Raw genomic sequence first — 21333 nt, forward strand, 5'->3', positions numbered from 1 at the left:
ACCAGCATACATAAACTATCGCCTCTCATTTCACGTATCCACCAGACACCTCCACTCCGTCGAACAGGCCCTTGCCACCGGCCCTCAGACCAGGGCAGGAGGAAGGTCCTTCTCCTACTTCACCACCAACACCTGGAACACCCTGCCTCTCCACCGCAGGTTATCCCAGTCGCTGACCCATTTCAGGAAGGATCTCAAGACCTGTCTCTTCAACTGAACTTCAAAACCCATCAGGGCCTGCAGCCATTCCCCTCCCCCCAGCACCTTGAGACCCTCACGGGTAAGTAGTCGCTCGTAATAAACACCGATGGAGTGATTGATTGATGTACCAATTTATTCTAAACATGGACTCCTGAGCATCAGTGACTTGCCTATTTCCTTTCTGAATGCTGAGATACAAACAGCAAAATACCTTTTTGAGAAAATTGTTAACTGTAGATGCACATTTTTGGAACTTTGGCTGCAATGCGAAGTTTTGATTGGGATCCTGTCTAATTGGCCGCAAGCAATAGCTGAGGAAATCTAAAAAGATTGTTCAATAAAATAGTGAGTCACAAGAATTAGCATTTGCAGTGCACTGTACCCTGCTTCCCTTATATTTTGGCTTTGGTCTGTTTTAGAGATGTTTTGATTCCCTTCCTCTATTTGGTCTGGTTTAAGGGTTGCATGCAGTGCCACTCAGATGAACTGTTCCTCAGCTGAGTCTCTGGTTTGTCCTTACTCTTTGGCCTCTAATATGAGGAAGGGGAGCCTCATGTCAATCTACTGTATTTGTGTATGATGGGTTGAGTTAGTGGTGGTGTCATATCCCTAGACTGGTGGGAAAGTGAACAAGAATTGGCAACACCAATAGATCCAGCTTTTGAGTGAAAATGCCTTTTGTGTCACTGATGTCTCAGGGACTCAGTAAGTCATCAAACACATTATTTGGCCCTCATCTTTGTCTCCATGCATCAGATCATCCATTTGCGGACTTAGGGGCACATTAGTATGTTGGGCGGACTTTGTCCACCCGCCATACCTGTGGAAAATGGGACCGCCCGCTAAGGGTGCGGTGGTCCTGTACATCCCATTAGGATGCACCTGCCACAGTGGCGGGCATAGCCTGCATTCCCAACATTGTGGTGGGCGGTGCACTCAGCACCGCCCGCCACAATGCCAGGCAGGCATGTTCTGCACTTCCATGCACAACATGGCAGGCACCGCGCGTTGCCTGCCACGTTGTGCATGGGACTGCAGGGGGGTACCATAGGCACCCCCAACCCCCAGAATCCCTAGCCATAACCAATGATTTGACACTGTATACAACAAAGGCCTACTGAAGTGTGCATAAACTGGCAGCAATCCTGCATACAGTTGTAAAATTACAAATATGCATAAAAATGCAGCTGGCAAAACAATATCGAACCCTTCTAAATCATTATAGGGAAATTCTGCCCCCATGGTTTGTCAAAGAGAGTGACCAACACCAAAAACCTTACTCTAATAAAAGAGAAGAGCAGCTACTATACAAGGGAAATATAATCTACTAAAGAGTCTACTGAACAATTGATTCAGGTGGTGTCAAAACTGGTGGCCCCCTCGAGTAGCCATGTTAACGTAGCAACTTAAGCTTTTTGCTACTCCATAGCCCTTAGCTTTCAGGCTAAAGTGGATCAAATTTACTATAACTTTAATGCTCCTGCTGTTGTCATGAGTCAGTTGGACTTGAACATCGAGACATTAGATAGCTCTTCCTTTAGGGAATGTGTGCCAATTTCTTTGGAACAGATAACTGATCTGGTCAGTATTGCTAAATCCAGCTCACTGTTTGATCCATGCCCTCCTTCTGTTCTGAAACTGATTCTGGACCTTTTAGGTATTAACCTGGCAAATATCTTTAACTCTATGTGCAGCTCAGGCATCTACCCCTCTCAATGGAAAAAGGCCTCTATTCTCCCACTGCTAAAAAAAAACTAACTTGGGCCCAGCGGACCCTAATAATTACCGACCAATTGCGCGTCTCCCGTTACCTGCTAAACTTGCTGAGAAAATGATTAATGATCAACTGGCCCAATACAACTACGCAAATAAGATGTTGGATGAAGCACAATTTGGTTTCAGACAAGGCCATAATACAGAGACCACACTGCTACTGAGGAGATAAGGTTTGTTTCAGACAGAGGAGGAGCGTCTGTCCTTAAGCTACTGGATTTATCAGGGGCATTCAACACGGTTGTCATGGGCTTCTGATCAACCGTGTCTCTGCGCTAGGCATTGGGAATAAGGCCAAATCTCTGTTGACTTCTTTCCTATCGAAACACACTCAATTAGTCAGTTTGAGCGACTTTGACTCCCCCGTTTTTTCACTCCCTTGTGGAGTTCCGCAGGGGTCTTCCATTAGCACCATGTTGTTTAACATTTATGTTACTGATTTAGCACGGGTGATCAAATCTTTTGGTTTAGCGCTCACGTCATATGCAGATAACACCCAATTAGTGCTCTCCGTTCATAAGAACAGGGACACTGTTTCGGTTCATTTTCATAATGGCATGTTGGTCATCAGTGCTTTGATGTCAAGACACTGCCTCTAATTAAACTCGTCCATATCGCCTGGTATATCAGTTTTATGGTAGGCCAAAATTTGTCTCCCAGGTTAAATTTTCTCATTACCTCAGACAGGTATCCCCAGTTTACCCTGTCAAAGGCCTTGTTGCGTCTAAGGTTAAAACTGCCAGGGGGAGTGTGAAAGTGGAGGCAATATCAATTGCGCCAACCAGGTCATAGGTGAGATCCGCTAATTGGCGCCCTTTATCAAAGCCCTTTTGATCTGGATGGAGAATACTATCAGCCACCATCCCCAACCTATTTGACAAGATGGCAGCAAAAAATGTATAATCATTGTTCAGGAGTGAGATTGGTCGATAAGACCCACAGTTAGTTGGGTCTTTACCGGGTTTCAAGATCAATACGAATGTAGCTTCACTCCACGAACTAGGGGGGTTTTCTCCCTTCAAAAGTATGTTGTTGTAGACTTTGACTAGTACTGGGATGATAATCTCTTTTAAGGATCGATATAGCTCCCCTGGAAGGCCATCCGGGCCAGCCGTCTTCCCTCTTTTGGACTGATCTATGACCCTTCTTACTTCCTCTTCTGTTATTTCCTGTTCGAAATCTGTTTTATGATCATCCGTGATAGTTGGTAGGATGACCTTCCCCAGCCACCTTTTTCTTTTATCGCTGTCTTCAACGATAGACTCATTGTATATATCTTGGTAAATGTCATGGAAGGCCATACCGATATCTTGGTTTGAGGAACAAGAGGATAGCTTGTCTTCTACTTTTATCTCTTTATGTGATTACGCACCTGATCTGTTTTGGCTTTCCAGGCAAGTAGTTTCCCTGCCCCTTCCCCAAATTAAAATGGGAAATTTGGCTTGCTTCCCATCTATGAGTTATTCTCTCTTGGAGAATAGACTCCAATTGTTTTTTAAGCAAGTCTAATTTGACCAAATCCTCTTCCGAATCGATTCCTGTTTGGCTGTTCAGTTTATACTCAATTGCCTTCATCTCTGCTTCTAAGCCCATAGTGGCTTCATTAAATTTTTGTTTTCTAAAACTTGCTCTATTGGTGATACAGCCTCTCCAAAAAGCTGTCAGAGTATCACAGACCACGGAAATATTGGCTGTATGCAAATTATTGTCAAGGAAATGTTTAGTTTGCGAGAGGAGAAAAGTGATTTCATCTTCCTCAAGCAGAATGGTTCGATCGAAAGACCATGATCTAGTCTACTGATGTTGTGTAAAATCTAAGCTTAAAAGAATTGCAGAATGATCAGAGAGATGCGACGGAAGATATTCAATATCTTTGACTCGATCTTTAAGATTATAACTAATCAAGACATAGTCAATTCTGGACTTATGTTTATATTTCAAGTTTCTAAACGAGACTCCCAGTTGATCACCCACCGTTCCCTCCATATATCAGATAAGCCCAACTGGTCCATGGTTGTCAGGAGCAGCTGCCGAGATTTAGAAGGGACTGCTGCCCTGCAATTTGGTGATTTGTCCAGGATTTAAGACTATGTTAGAGTCACCTACCCAGATTACTGGATCTGGGAAATTGATAAGATGGAGATGGATGGCATTGAGATATGAGACATCGTCCTGATTAGGACCATAATATCCCACTAAGGAGAAGAATATGTCCCCTAAAGAAATCCTCAGAATAAGCCATCTACCACTATGATCTTCCCTATATTCCAATATTTGTGCCTAGGCTTGTTTTCTAAATAAAAACAACATCCCTCTAATGTTTGCCGTCTGATCGGTGCATATAGAAACATCCACCCATTTCTGACTTTTTAACATTTCTTTTGTCTCAGTCTTAAGAAGATGGGTTTCCTGGATGACAATGACCTGCGCCGGAGAGACTCTTAGATATTGTAGAATTCTGGCTCTTCTACCCTTCGTGCTCAGGCCAGTGGCATTCAAAAACAAAATCTGCAGAGAGGTCATGTTATTTCTTCCTTTGCCTCGACAGATGTCTCCCTAACTTTCCAACCCCAGCGGCCTAGCCCTAACCATTCCTAAGCACAAACGGCCGTATGCACTCCATCTCTCAGATCACTCCTGACCTTTGACATAAGTAGTACTGGGAGGGTCTTGATGAATGAGGGATTTTTTTCCCTTAGCCCCTCTGTGCCCCCTCCCAATTGCCCCCCACCCCTTGGGAAACCCTTGCCCTTTTACTCTGGTCTGGTGTTTGACCAGGTTTACGTCCTGCAGCCTCTCTCTCGCCTCCCCTTTCCCATGTTTTGCGCCATTATGTTTGTGAAAAAAACAACAAAAAAATCGGTGTACGAGCCGTATCCCTTTTGAACGATCGGTGTACGAGCCATACCCCCATTGTACGGCTCGTACCCCCATTGCACGATGGGGTACGGCTCGTACACCCACCGTACAATGGGGGTACAGCTCGTACACCCATCGTACAATGGGGGTAAGGCTCGTACACCAATCGTACAATGGGGTACGGCTCGTACACCCATCGTACAATGAGGGTACGGCTTGTACACCGATCGTACAATGGGGGTACGGCTCGTACACCGATCGTACATGGGGTACGGCTCGTACACCGATCGTACAATGGGGGTACGGCTCGTACACCGATCGTACAATGGGGGTACGGCTCGTACACCAATCGTTCAATGGGGGTACGGCTCGTACACCCCATGATCGCAGGGGTATGGTGCGTACCCCTGCGATTATGGGGGGTATGGACCGTACGGTGTGTATTTGTTTGTGTGCTTTTCTGTACGACTCGCCCTTACCTGACGTGGACCGTACGAATCGCGTCCTCATACCCCGGTCCGGATCGTACTGGTCGGGTCGTACGGCATGTGTACGAGTCGTACGGTATGTGTACGAGTCGTACGGTTCACGTTTTCAGCCTTGCAATACGTACGGATCGTGACGATTCGGACGGATTCACGGAATACGGATCGTACTTCGCGACTCGGACGGACGGGTACGATTCGTACAGAGAGGGCTTCGGATACAAACCGTACGGACGTTTTTTTTCCCGAATCGGAATCGACCCCATAGTGTATTTTAGATGTGTTTTCTCTATATATGTTTTTCTTTCTTTTTTTCTCCCTTCTTCCCTTCTTTTTTTTCCTTCTTCCTTCCTCCCCTATCCTCCCTTTCTTTTCCTTTTTTTCCCCCTTTATTTTTTAACCCCAATTCTGTTTTTTCCTTTTTGTTATTTAACGCTATTTGATGCTTTCCACCTTTCTCCTTTCCCCTTTCTATTTTCCATATGGCATAATACTTAGCTTATACATTTCAATCTATTTCATTATATGCCTTCAAAAATGTAATTTTCCTTATGCAAATGCCACTTCTGAAACACACATTAAAAATACACCTTAGGGAATAGAGAAGGGATTCAAGGAAGCTCAATCTCCCATAGGCAACCCACTCTGGATACAATAATGCAAAGGACTCAATGGGAAAAAAACTTAAAACATACCAACCCTACCATACCCTAATCATTCCTTCCTAGGAGATACATTGCTTAGGAATTCTAGGCACCTTGGTTTTTCTTAAGATTAAATGTTATGTCATCTGTTTATACTCAGTACTTTGGATCAGACTTGTATATATTTTTTAACAGCATTCTCATTTTTGCTTTTCCAATAAGAGGCAGAATTTCTACGCTTCCCAGGGTTTTTGGTTTTTTATTATAACACACAACTTTTTAATCATGGTGTTTTAAGATTTAATTGTGTTTTAAAAGAGGAGGAAAAATAACAAAATATGAGTTAGAAGCACTGGCACTTTTATGAGAATAGGACTTCCGTCTGGAAATACTTTCCTTTCTCTTATTTTTCTGTAAGCACTGTGTAGTATGGAGGATTAACAGATGAGACGACAGCCAGAGATGCAGATGGTAGGAGTTTTATTGTAAACTCTAAGCTAGAGACCTCATCCTCCAAAGCCCAGCATACAACTGACTTCAGCTTGAGGCCAAACATTCTAATTAAGTACATTCCACATTAGAACCTCATGCACATGCAATTAGCACAATAGTTTAACACATGCATGAGATTTGGCTTAATGAAGAATACCACACCCTGTCACTTTCTAGGCGCAATATTTGCACACTCATGTTTAAGCACAATATTTCCATGTGATTGAATCACCAAACAGAAGAGGTTTTACATTGTGACTGGCATTTGACCCACTACAGGATAACTCTGATTTGCGATTTTTGCACAGGAGGTCTAGATGATTCATGGTTAATAACTGTATTATTGCACATGTCAACAGTTTACAAATATGCAGTATTTTGCACATGTAAATAGTTGAGTTGGTAGCTGTACTACTACACCAATCAAACAGTTTACAAATATGCGATAATTTGCACATGTAAATTAGGGTTTTAGACTTAAACTTGACTTAGGATTTATCCCGTCTATGAGTTTTAGTCGTGCAATTTTTTAGCACTATTGTTTATGTGGTTTTTAGCATGGCTTTTAACTTTAATAGTGCTTCACCCCTATTTATTCTTTTGATTATTGATTTATTTATATATTTATATATTTATAATGATTCTATGTGCAATATAGTTCACAGTCTACCTTTTATTCTATGATGATGACCAACTATGCACCAACGTATTGATTTATCTGCATTAATGTTGTAATTTATGTGCAATCTGGGACAAAGAATGAAGAAAACAGACTACAATGAGGTGCATCCAAAATGTCCCTAGAAAGTGTTTTCTTTATGTTTATGCATCACGTGGTGTTTGTTAAAAAAAATGCATTTAAAAACCATGGCGATATGTATTCCTACGTATGTGAGCAAGGACAATAGCAGTTCGAAACGCGTAAGATCGTGATTAAATAAAGGAAGAACAAGCCTTATCTGTGGTTCGTGTCCCCTCACTTTGCTGTTTGGAAATTGGAGTAGAATTGGATGCATAGTTTAAAATGTATAGCATTGTATGTTTTAATTTTAATAATATTTTAAATGAATTTTAACAGTGTGTTTATTAAAGTTTTGATGTTTTTATATCTTTATATGTTATAATACAAGTTTATAATAATTATAATGGGTGTAGTTTAATTTTATATATTGAAAAGACGTTTTGGTGTTAAGCTATGTTCATTTTAGTTAATTTTGTAAATGTCAATATTTCAAGAAAATCGATGTAAGTGTAGTCTATATTTTGGTTTTCGATATTTATGTCATTTTACTCTTTATTAAATGAACATCAATATTTTTGTTAACGATATTTATGTTTTCGATAATGTGTTATTCTATATTTTTGATGTACAATATTTTTTGTTCGATATTTGTGTCTTTTCTTTAATAAGTATTGATATTCGATATTATTGTCATCGATATTTTTGCGCAGCTATTTTGGCAACTCATTATATTGGTCATCGATATTATGTCAGTGGTTCAAGAAAGACAAACTGTTAATTATGTAGGTATCTAAGACACATTAATAGCATTGTAGTGTCATAGGTGTGCAGCTCAAAGTTGAAGATCATAGTGGTTCCTGTGGAATGATATACTATCAGGTTATGAAACATAAGTACAATCGCAATGTAGAGGGTTAGATAATGGCAGAGCGCAAAGGAACCACTAACACACCGATTCAAGTGTAGTATATTTTATGGATTTTTTAAACAATAAAGTTAGGAGTAAACATTATTCATCAAAACAACATTTTTGCATAGAGTCCAAAGTGACAAAGGGAACCTAAACCTAAGTGACAATGTGAATATTATATACAAGGTTTCGACAGTTTGTGCAAGTTGACCATTATCAAAATAATTCAATGTGAACAGCAGCTATAGGCAATGATATGTGCTGGGAAAATGGTTTGCTTCTTCTGTCGACGGCGTTTTGACCCTCAAAACAATGTGGGGTCTGTTCAGAACTATTGATAAAGGGACATCTAAATTTATGATTGCACAGCCTTGTGAAAATGATGTGCCACACGTGAAGTATAGAGGAAAAAGGTTTACTCACATGAGGACCCGACCGGGTACTCAATGTGAGGACAGGCTGTCAATCCAATGGGGTATGTAGGTAGGCCAGAGGGGCTCAATTGATTTTACACAACAGCCGTAGCCTTGTAGAATCCCTTTGTTGATTAACAGTGACAATGCACCGAGAGTTTCTCTCGGTAGAAGATTAGAAAAGTGAGACAGCGCTCCGCGTGTAGATTCAGAAAAAGCAGCGTCAGTCAGCTTGATCGGGTACAATTACATTGTACCCGATTAAGCTGACTGACGCAGGTTTTTCTGAATCTACAGGCTACACAAATTTGCTTGTTTATACATATCTGTTGTATTAATGTACATCACTTACAAATGTAGATGCTAATGACATAAAATTGAATAATTTTTGCATCAGACCTTGACAAGTGTGATCCTCTGGCTTAGGAGACAACCAACCACTTCTCACTGTTATGACAGCAAACATAAGTTTCGATACATTGCAGCTTTGTTTTGTACAAAATGTATACAAACTACAGTCCTTGAGTAACTGTGCATACAGTATTGGAAGATGTTATCTGATATTGTGCAATTTTTGACTCGCTATAGAGGTCTTCTATATCAACTTGTTTTTCTAATGCAACAGAGCAAAAATAAATCACTTGCACAATCAAACATTTCTATTATGACAGAAACTCTGAATTGAATCAAACACATGTACAATAGTTCACATTTTTATGTACTTTTCAGTGCTACTTTTGATTTTGACATTAAATAGTTACGTGTGTTTCTGTCTGGTCGCCAAAATATTATGAATACTTTTGGTGCAAATATACAAAAGAGGAGACCAGCACTAGATGCCAAAATGGCAAAAATTTCAACAGCAACCAGATACTTTCCCTTTGTGCTCAAATAGGCTGGAATGAATGATAACCAGACACTGACAAACACAAGCATGCTGAATGTGATGAACTTGGTCTCGTTGAAGCTGTCAGGTAAGTTCCTGGCCAGAAAGGAAACCAGGAAACTCACGCTGGCCAAGAGTCCCATGAAGGCCAACATGCTGTAGAACCAAACGATGGAGCCCTCGTTGCATCCCAGGATTATCTCTTTCATGGTAGGGCTTGTGCTGTGCTCTGGGAAAGAAGGGGACGTTATCAACCAAGTAGCCCCAATAATCACTTGAAATAGCGTGCAGGTCAGTACGATATTGTAGGCTACTTTTGGACCTAAGAAAATCTTGAGATTGCTTTTGGGGTTTGTGGCTCTGAAGGCAATGACAACAGTGATTGTTTTAGCAAGCACACAAGAAACACACAGGGAGAAGATGACTCCAAAGATTATTTGGCGCAACATGCAGATCAATTTCACGGGACGGCCAATGAAATTCATTGTACAGAGGAAGCACAGCATGAGTGAGACCAGCAGGATATAGCTGATGCCACGATTGTTAGCTCTCACCACTGCAGTGTCCCTGTACCAAACGAAGACCACAAAGACACAGAATGCGTTTAGGAAAAGGAACATAGATATCAATGCTAAAGTTAAACCAAGAACATCCTTGAAGGATAGAAAAGCAACAGACTTCGGTATGCATGTGTCTCGCGAATCGCTGGACCAGTGGTCATCAGGGCATGTCATGCAGTCTGAAGAATCTGAAAGAGACAATATAGCCTAAGATCATGACAGTTTCATCACAATAGTACTTTCTTTGTTTAAGTTATCTTAATGGCATTCAGGATAAAAAGAATAAGCAAAGCATTCTGTGAGTAATAACATTTTCATCAAGATTTAGCTGATGACTTATTAGAATATAAAATGTAAAGTTCAATGCTTGTTCGCAGAGTGTAGAATCTCACTATGGTTCAGATTTATCGAAGGTTTTATGTTGCCCTTGCCCCATGCAGAGGGTTGCAGAGCAATACAAAACCTAGAATGAGATTTACCAAGCCACTCAAGGCCACCTTGCATGGCACTACATGGCTTGGTAAATCCGAAATAGCACAAGGCAGCATACATCGCTGGCTTGCGTTACTCTGCTTGGTGTGGGCATTACATGGGTGGAGCGTGGGTATTCCCACACATCCACCCACATATTCCGAAGCATTCCCAGATTTACCAACATGGGAAAACCTGATAATGCTTCAACACTGTAGGCCTTGCCACCAGAGGTGCAGTGAGCAGAAATATCTTTATTCTCCTTGTTGTTTCCTCTTTCATCAAACTGCACCACACTAAGAAAAAGGAAAGTCCTCTAAGAATTGTATTGTGCAGGAAGGTGTCCCTTCATGAACAAAAACAATCCTCACTGTAATGCAGGCACCCTTGCTCCATGGCACAAGTGTGCCTGCGTTTGAGCTAGGCTGCAGATTGTGCGCCAACACAGGCAGAGGACAGAAATGTGCTATATCGTGATAAATACAGAAGATTCCTGCCCTCTCTCTTTCACACAGCACAGCAATTTGCCTTGCTGCTCTTTGTTGCAAGACAAATTGATTAAAATTGCCCTAGATGTATTTTAGGAAGAAATCATAGACCATACATTATATGAGCACGTTCGTTCGGAAGAGGTAAACGGATCAGTCCATTCCGTAATTTCGAAACATTAATTTATATTTGGGTAGTAGTTGCTGTAGTTTTGTAAAAAACATGAAGTAACGTCAATAGTTTAAAAACATTTTATTTCTGAGTACAAAGTGCCTGTGCAGTCACACTCCTTCACCGTGGTTGCAAAACAAACTCCAGTGGTAATAAAGTGATCGATAAGTGTTTTTAAAAACTAAGGGGGATATGTACAATGAAGTGGTGGAGCGTGTTGTTAGCCTCCTTGGTTTAACAACACGCTCTGCCACTTCGGAAACGCAAGGCTGCACCATATTTACAAGAATGTGGTGCAGCCTTGTGTTTCCCCTGCGATAGCACTAAGTTTAATAACTTAGCGCCAACGCAGGCACCCTTGCACCAGAGTGCACACATAAAAGTTACAAAATGGCATTTTTTGAAAGGTTTTGTGTTATATTTTCACTCCTCCCACCTGGTACCTTCCTTTCCCCCTCGTCTCCATTGTTAAATAGAATGCTCCCACTGTGATGTTCTGAAGGCTACCTTAGAATGTTGGTGTGAGGCACCTTCAGGCTGTGACAGGAGTGGAGCAGTGGAGACGGTGAATAAATATACTTGGACCCATCTGGATCTTGTGCTTCTTCCACCACAGATCAACTTTGTAACACTGGCGATGAGCTGGCTTGCGTAAGGGGGCAAACTCCGTCTCCGTCACCTTCCCTTTTCTTTACTCCATGGATCACATGCTGTAACTTTCTGCTTTAAGATACTGTTTTGAATATTTTCACAAGGTGCCTCATCATCGTATTCTGCGACAGATTGTCTGCACTTCTGGTCTTTACTCCATAACTGAGATCCACTATTATCTCACAGACATTCAGCCCCGGGGAAATTTTGTTTCTCACACCACTAATCTAATCTGCTGAGGTTTCCGACAGCTGTATCTACCTTTGCAGCTGTTTGGGGGAGGTGCAACTGCTGTGGGAAACTCGCACATCTCCTCCTTGCCTCACCTCACAGTGTCCGTCATCTTTCTGTCAGCTGACAGTGTACGATTTGTGTGAGAGAGCGCCTGACACTGTGAGCTGCTGTGTCCTTGCTGCATTGCAATATTTTTGTCAAGTGTTGCCTTCCCTGGGTGTACCGAGGTAGCGTCCTGCCTCACATCCTACATTTTTGCCTCACCTCAGCTGACAATATTGGTTTTCAAGGAGAGTGCGCCACCCTCTAAGAGGTGCGTGCCATTGTCAGGAAAGATTCAGCGGGCTCTTTGTGTTGGCTGTGTGTGGAGCAAGCACAGTGTGGCCTTCACTGTGAGGTGAGCGGCTTCTTGCTTTATTTATCCAAAGCAGTGGAGCGAGCCGTCATCAGGAAGTGGGAGTATCTACTGAAGGGAGAACTGTCACCTATGTGCCTTCTCACCCATGAGTGAAGTGTAAGGCTGCCTCTGTTCCATCGAGTGGCTGTGAATAGAATAGGCTTTCCACTTTGTAATCTCAGCTGCGCGGAACTGAGCTGCCCCGCCTTTCTCCTTTCTGCCTCAGCTGATTAATCTTCGGTGGACAGAGCTGGCAGGGAGGAGGGAGCATTCTTTCCCATGTAATACTTCTTTTTCTTAGGCGTTTCCCTCTAAAAAGAATAAGGTATTTTACTGCCACCTTCTGGCCTTCATTCTACTTACCGCTGAGAAGCACAGCTGTTGATTGTGACGAATCATTCAAGATATTACACTCTGACAGGCACAGCTGATGTGTGCCTAGAATGTGTTTATTACTACAGAGACAAGGCTTCAGTCTCTCTCTTCATTCATTGGTTCTGCACAGAATAGCACAGCTTTCATTGCTGGTCTTCGTCGTTTCTGGAAATACCTCAAGTGACTTCTTCACCATACATTACTAAACCATACGTTGCTAATCTTAGGACTAAAGTACTTTGTAGAAATCTTATTGCATTTTTTCTTTTGTGCCTCTGGTGTATAGCTCATTTTGTTGCAGGGTTCCTTTCCAATCTACAATTAAAAGATATTTTCTTGCTTAATTTTTCTGTGTCCTTTTGGGATCATGTTTTACATTTAAATTGTATTTTGATTGAAAAGTAACTGTTACATTTGTTATTTTTGTCTTCTCTTCTCAAACTTTTACTCAAACAGCTGTATTTCCACCCCGTTTTACCTTAAAAAATGGCAGTGGAAGGTATGTCCCAACCAGTTCCATTTTTGAATGAGGTGGGTGAGTCAAGTATCCCCTGAAAGGAGTGGTCTGACATTTTTTACCCATATCTAATACCAATTGGGGGAGAAAAGTTCAGTCCCACCAGGAACCAACACATTCTTCTTCATAATTTGCGGGTAAATGGTAGAAAAGTATATATTTCACTTCCTGAACTGGTATTAGAAAATGATGAAGAAGAGGATGAAGCAGATGAATATAGAGTAGCATTCCTTAAATTAGAGAAGCAATTTGGAGACAAAACTAATGTTGTCTTAGAAAGGCACAAATTCTTCTGCCGGACCCAAAGTAAGCAAGAGAGTATCTTAAACTATGTGGCGGCTCTGAGAGGACTGAGTAGTCTGTGTGACTTTGGAGATTTAAATGACTCACTCATCAAATAGTAAGATGCACCAACAACATAAGGATGCAAGAGAAATTACTATAAAAGCAACCCAACTTGCATGAAGCACTTGAGATTGCCAAATCCATAGAGATCACTTCAGTATGCCTCAAAGAAATCAGATCCACAACCTCCATTGAACCTACTTCAGTAATAAAAGAGGTGAACACTGAAGAAGAAATATATCAAAAAAGGAATCCCAATGGTGTCAGACCTAAAAGCAAAAACGAGCATAGTAAAGTGAAATGCTACCCCTACGGGAGTAGCAATCACCTCACCAACTTTCCATTTTGTCAGGGGAAGTCTGCCACTTGCAGGAAATGAAACAGAAGGGGACATTTTTGGAGAGTCTGCAGAGATACCTTTCACAAAGAGAAACACAATGGAAATAGAGAACTAGAGGAGGTCACACGATCACTCAAGAAAATAACCTTGCAAGTAGGCAACCACACCACACTTAATGCTGTCAACTGTCCGGTTTGCGACATCAGCCTAGATGGCAACCCCATCAAGGTATATGTGGACTCCTGCTCCCCCTATACCTTCATCAGCTCAGCAGATTATAGCAAGATGAGAAAGGCTAAAGTAGAGGTCTTCAAACCCCAGACATTTCACCCTGTGGGTATAACCATGACCCCATTCCTCTCAAAGGAATGTTTAAATCTCTCATCATCTTCAAAAATTGCACTACTGTAGATAAAGTCTATGTGGTCAAAGAAGGGTCCAACCTTTTGGAGTGGCAACACCAAAAGGAATTAGGGATCAAACTAGACCCCAACACTCCAGACAAAATCTTATATATCAGTCAACCTAATTCTCGGGACTGGATCTGCAAAGAATTCACGGAAATATTCAGTGAAAGACTGGGCCTACTCAAAGAGTTTCAGCACAAAGTTGAATTTAGGAAGAACTCTAAGCCAGTAGTTCACAAGACCAGACCCATTCTCCACCTCATGAAGGAGCTATTAAAGAGGGAATTAGCCAGATTACAAAGTCTGGGTATTATTCAATTGATTGAGAGTTTGGACTGGTTGGCACCCATTGTGATCACCAAGAAGGACCAGGGTAAAGGGATACGATTGTGTGTGGATCTGTGTGACCTCAACCACAACATCTGGATAGACTGACACCCTCTCCCTAGGATCCACGAAATGTTGAGTACCATGGGCAATGCCGAGTGCTTCTCGGTTCCGGACCAATCCAGTGCGTACCACCAGGTTAAACTGCATCCTGAGTCAAGGTGGTTGACGACTTTCACCACTCTGGTGGAATCCTTCATGTTTTGCAGAATGCAGTTCGGCCTGGCGTTCGCAGCTGTGGTATTCCAAAAGATCATGCAAAGTATCTTGGAGGGGAATCCCCAAAACCCTCTGCTTCCAGGATGATGTTTAAATCTACGGGGCCACTGAAGAAGAAAATGACTTACACTTAAGAAAAGGTCATGTGCAAACTAGGAGAGACTGGACTCACCCTCGAAAGCATTTTGGGAAGTGCGACACAAAATAAATACCAGCAATAACCTGATACTCAGGAATGACAAAATCATACCTCCTACAAGGATATGAGACCAAGTTATCAATCTTGCCCTTGAAGGCCACTTAGGCGGGAGCCTCACCAAGTCACGGGTGAGGGAGCACTTCTGGTTCCCAGGCATAGACAGCATGGTTGAGGCAAAAGTGAAAGACTGTAATAAGTTCTCCTGTACAGCTCGCCTGCAGTCCACTACCATCTGCAACTTGTTTAACGGCTGCCCTCTGTATGTGCCTCCTCTGCTTGTTTCTTGCTCTGATTTGCCTTCTCTTCTTGTTTTAGTCCGTTTATTTTGACGTTTTCTGCTTGTTTTTCTGCCCTCTATTTTGCCTTATCTGCTCGTTCTACAATACATTTTTGCTTTTTCTTCTGCTCCGTTTTGCTGCTCATTTTTCTGCTCTCTGATTTGCCTCTTCCTGTTCAATTTTCTGCCCTCTGTTTTGCCTTTTTTCTGCCCTCTGGTTGGCCTTTAATGTTTGTGTATTTGCCCTCTGTTTTGCCCTCTTCTGCTCTGTTTTGCTTACTCTGCTCGTTTTCCTGTTCTCTGTTTTGCCTTTTCTGCTTGTTTTTCCACCCTCTGTTTTGCCTTTTGTGCTTGCTTTTTTTTCTGCCCTCTGTTTTTTCTTTTGCTGATTTTTTCTTCCCTCTTCCAGCCCTTTCCTCAAGACCTGGCTTTCGACTGAGACCTTGCACCCCAGCGCCCAGATACCCCCAGGGGTGACAGTGTCTCGCTCTATAAATGCTGTTTGATTGATTTGCCCAGAGCAGTGGGTCATGCTCACAAAATTTCACTGACAGTCATTACTCAATGAAAAGACGACCAGAGCGCCAACCTTCTTGCTGCCCTATTCTGTTTTTATTTGCATGCTAGCGTAGCTGTCATGTTGATGTTTCGGTGAGGAGGCCTTCATCAAAACATGGTCATACATTTGTAGAAGGATGGTCCTTCTACTAATGTGACATAAACATAAACAAAAAACTTTTCAATGTGGTTTGTGCATTACATTTCTTAAAATTCATACACCTCCAAATCAGTATCAGACATATAATAAGAAGTGATATACTGCCATGCACCTATAAAATTTCAATGTCAATCAATATCACTTTATAATACTGACTAATTAGGCAAGATCACACAAAAGTGGGTATTGAGGGAACTTCCTAACTTTAACATAATATTATCATACATTTAGAAAAGTGGTTAAAATAGACTGCATTCTTATTTTTATACATTCAGCATTGTTTCTTGCAAATCTTATATGTTATTTAGGCCCAGGTGAAATTTCAATTACACAGGCATAGTTGGCATGATTTGTGGAATTTGGCATTACACTTGTTGGCAATTGTGATGGCAGTGGTAATAGTGGTTTTGGCAATGGTGCTGCCAGTACTAATGAAGGTCTTAATGGTAATGGACGTGCTAATGCCAGCATTTATTTGGTATTTGTTGGGGAAGCGGTGATGGTATTGTCAATGGTGATCTGATAATGGTGGTGTGTCGGTGATGATAGTGATGGTGGAACTAGTGGTGCTGAGAATATAAATAGTAATGGTAATGTTTGTGTGCGCTAGTAGTGGTTGAAAATGTGCCAGTGGTATTTGTGGCAATGGTAATGATGGTGGTGTCAACAGTTTTGGTAATTCTAGTGGTAAAGATGGTAGTAATAATGGTGGTGGTCATGTTGGTGGTGGTAGTGGTGGTAACACCTGTGCCTGCCATCTATGTTTTTGCAGCTAGCCAGCATCACGCCCAACAGGAGAGGTGGTGTCTGATGAACTAGTTTTGAGTGACTATGGAAGACGGATTGCTCATTTATGGCCACATCTCTAACACAAAAACAAGAGCTCTGCCCAAGGGAAGAAATGTTCTGCCATGTTGGTTTTGAACAAAGAAGGCCTCTGCAGGATTGGTTACAGTAAAGCACATAGTTAGTGCTAGGAAAATGGGTATGGTCATCCCTGGGAACCTTTTCTACATTGGTTAAGGAGTGGCCAGAAGTTTCCACCACTCACAGGCTGGCACTGATCACTTCTAGACCTGTGGAAGAAAGATGAGGATTGAACCTGCTGTCTGTGACCAGAAAAGAGCATTGAAGATTAGACCTGCTGTTCCTCTTGAACCCAGGACATAGAGGTGGACTCTAAGGATCATAAGGCTAACCTCCTCTTATGGCTATAAGGACCCAACACGTTTCAAGAGGCACTCCAGAGAGTGCAACAGTAGGGAAAGTGTTGGATAGCGTAGGGGTGAAAATTACTATTCCCACTCCAGGGAGTGCAACAGTAGGGTAAGCGTTGGATAGCGTAGGGGTAAAAATCACTATTCCCACTCCAGGGAGTGCAACAGTAGGGTAAGCGTTGGATAGCGTAGGGGTAAAAATTACTATTCCCACTCCAGTGAGTACAACAGTGGGGAAACCGTTGGATAGCGGGAAGGTAAAAATTACTATTCCCACTTCAAAGAGTGCAACAGTAGGGAAAGCGTTGGATAGCGTAGGGATACAAATTACTATTCCCACTCCAGTGAGTGCAACAGTAGGGAAAGCGTTGGATAGCGGGAGAGTAAAAATTACTATTCCCACTCCAGACAGTGCAACAGTAGGGAAAGCGTTGGATAGCGTAGGGATAAAAATTACTATTCCCACTCCAGTGAGTGCAACTGTAGTGAAAGCGTTGGATAGCAGGAGGGTAAAAATTACTATTCCCACTCCAGACAGTGCAACAGTAGGGAAAGCGTTGGATAGCGTAAGGGTAAAAATTACTATTCACACTCCAGTGAGTGCAACAGTAGGAAAAGTGTTGGATAGCGGGAGGGTAAAAATTACTATTCCCACTCCAGACAACGCAACAGTAGGGAAAGCGTTGGATAACATAGGGGTAAAAATGACTATTCCCACTCCAGACAGTGCAACAGTAGGGAAAGCATTGGATAGCGGGAAGGTAAAAATTACTATTCCCACCCCAGGGAGTGCAACAGTAGGGAAAGCGTTGGATAGCGTAGGGGTAAAAATGACTATTCCCACTCCAGTGAGTGCAACAGTAGGGAAAGCATTGGATAACGTAGGGGTAAAAATTACTATTCACACTTCAGGGAGTGCAACAGTACGAAAAGCATTGGATAGGGAGAAGTTAAAAATTACTATTCCCACTCCAGAGAGTGCAACAGTACAGAAAGGATTGGATAGCGTAGGGGTAAAAATTACTATTCCCATTCCAGAGAGTGCAACAGTAGGGAAAGCGTTGGATAGCGGGAGGGTAAAAACTACTATTCCCACTCCAGAGTGTGCAACAGTAGGGAAAGCGTTGGATAGCGTAGGGGTAAAAATTACTATTCCCACTCCAGAGAGTACAACAGTAGGAAAAGCGTTGGATAGCGTAGGGGTAAAAATTACTATTCCCACACCAGGGAGTGCAACAGTAGGGTAAGTGTTGTATAGCGTAGGGGTAAAAATTACTATTCCCACTCCAGTGAGTGCAACAGTAGGGAAAGTGTTGGATAGCACAGGGGTAAAAATTATTATTCTCACTCCAGGGAGGGCAAAAGTAGGGAAAGCATTGGATACCGGGAGGGTAAAAATTACTATTCCCACTCCAAAGAGTGCAACAGTAGGGTAAGCATTGGATAGCGTAGGGGTAAAAATTACTATTCTCACTCCAAGGAGAGCAACAGTAGGGAAAGTAAATACTTCATACATAATTAAAAATAAATTACATACTAATACCAATTACAAATTAATTACTAATTTAATATATTATAAAAATTAATCAATTAAAAATAATTACAAAAAATGAATTACAAAAAAATAATTACCTATTAATACAAATTAATTACCAATAACAGTTAATTATTTAACAATTGAAAAATAAGTATCAAATATTTAAAAAAAATTACCAATTAATAAATTTAAAAATGTAATTAATTACAATTAACATAGTTATCAATTAATTACAATTAATTACCAATTATATTTTAATTAATTACCAATTAAAAAATAATTAACAATTAATTCAAAGTAAATACCAATAAATACATTTAAATATTTAATTACCTATAATTAAATTACTTCCCACCCTATTCCCCTTAAACCCACAACCCGCTACAGAAAATAAATAAATAAAATTAACATAATTATCAATTAATCAATTAAAAAAAATATTTACCAATTATATTTTACTTAATTACCAATTAAAAGTTAATTAACAATTAATTCAAAATAAATACCAATACATAAATTCAAATATTTAATTAATTATATTTAAATTACTTCCCTCCCTATTCCCCTATAAACCCACAAACCGCTCCAGAATTATATTACGCAAACATTAAATACCATAAAATTAATTAATTAAAATAAATTATAAAAAAACATACACTTTTAACACATATACTAACATAAAAAACACTTACATATTATTAACTTACTTACCTAAAATTCAATATTTTTGTTGTCTATATTCTGTCCATCGATATTTTTGTTGTCTATATTCTGTCCATTCTATATTTTGGATTCGATATTACTGCTATTCTATTCGATATTTTTGTAGTCTATATTCTGTCCATTGGATATTTTGGCAATTCTATATTTTTAACTCGATTTTCTGCCCATTCTATAGTTTTTTACTCGCTATTATGACTGTATACCCTTAGGTTAAAGTAATCTTAACTCCAAGCTTATATTGAGAGGTGGAGGGTGAAGCATCCAAGTGGCTTCACCCTGGCAAATACTGTAGTTAATATTTGAGGTGGGTACTCACTCCCTCAACTAATACTCCAATCTCCAAACTTTGGGGCTTAAGGTCAAAGAAAATCTCTAGAATTCTAAGAAGCAGATAAAGCAGTATGGTGATCCACACTGAACCTCCAGCCCTCAATTTAAGCTTGGAGATAAGATCGTGTTGTCTTCACAATAACTATACCTTTTAGCCTACAGGTTTTTAACAATAGATCTGTGGTCCATTCAAGATAATTCAATGTACCAGTCCAATAGCTTTACAACTTCAACTGGCCTTGATTTTGAAAATTCATTCATGGTTTCAGCATTCTATTTTCTTACTACTTCCAAATTTGATCAACAATGTTCCAAAACATGAATTACAAAGCATCTGTGACTCCTTAAGGCATAGAGAAAATTTCAATTTGTTGTAAGCTGAAAAGACTATCTGCCTGGGGATCAATTTTATGAAGATGCATTTCTACTAATGTTTCCATTCTTGAAGCAATTCCTTAATACACCATAAGCTTTGGTGTGGGGTATGCTGTCATGCATTTCCATGTGAAATCTTGCCCCGAAAACTGCAATGTGAGCTGGATTGGAAACAGTCTCCGCTTGGATGGTGTCGAGAAGGGCCGCTGCATGATACATTTCCCTCGCTAGCAGCAAACTCACCTATAAGTCTTTTACCTGCACTTGTCGCTCTGTGCTAGATGCAGGCAACAATGCAGCATTTGGGGTTCATCTTTCTGCATTTTGAAAGCCTACTAGAAAAGTATGGAAAAGGCGGCCACTTCCTCTCAGAATTCCCCTCAGAAGGTTAGCAGGAGTAAGGAGTTTCAGTATGTTTTCCCAAGTCCAGATGACAAAAATTCCTACACTTGCTGATCTTCTAAACCCAGTCTGAGATTAAGCATTACAGTAATTATGGAATAGCTTACTTTTTGATATTCTATATAAGGAGGGGTCAGATTGGTCTTCCTTGCACCACATTGTTTCAGGGAGAGTTTTTTTGTCACGTTCATCGCCCTATTGTTCTCATTTTGGTCCCAAATGTTTCTTGTAGTGTTTCATTAGGGCTCAGGAATAACTTTTGCACCACTTTAAAATATGCTTTCAGCACTGTTGGACATAAGAAGATCTGAGTGTCTAACTGAGTAATCAACTTTTAAAGGTTTTTCTCTGTTCAGTTTTTTCCACTGTGGATTTCCTTCTTGGAGGTGCTTGTCTCCAGTGAAGCCCTGAATGCTTTACACTAATTGATAGTTCTTTAAGTAAAATGGAATTTTAAAAGAAATGGTTCTTATGAGCGTTACTCTATAGAACAGCCTAACGTGACCTTATGGTAACATCAGGAGTTTCATAAACAAATGAAAGGAATAATTAAACCCTGTACTGCAGGTGTTAATATCTGAACATTA

At 40.8% G+C, this 21333-nt stretch overlaps 1 protein-coding gene across 1 annotated transcript in view; it reads right to left on the reverse strand.

Moving 5' to 3' along the window:
* Positions 1 to 8151: 8151 nt before the first annotated feature.
* The window catches only part of LOC144766884 (vomeronasal type-2 receptor 26-like), a 243616-nt gene continuing 230434 nt past the window's right edge, over positions 8152 to 21333 (reverse strand). The window contains exon 3 of the mRNA XM_078650591.1: positions 8152 to 10153. Within this exon, the coding sequence (XP_078506717.1) occupies positions 9234 to 10153 (920 nt within the window). The 3' untranslated portion in view covers positions 8152 to 9233. The remainder of the gene's footprint in view (positions 10154 to 21333) is intronic.

This window comes from Lissotriton helveticus, chromosome 7 (assembly GCF_964261635.1).
Source record: "Lissotriton helveticus chromosome 7, aLisHel1.1, whole genome shotgun sequence".
Classification (NCBI taxonomy): Eukaryota; Metazoa; Chordata; class Amphibia; order Caudata; family Salamandridae; genus Lissotriton; species Lissotriton helveticus.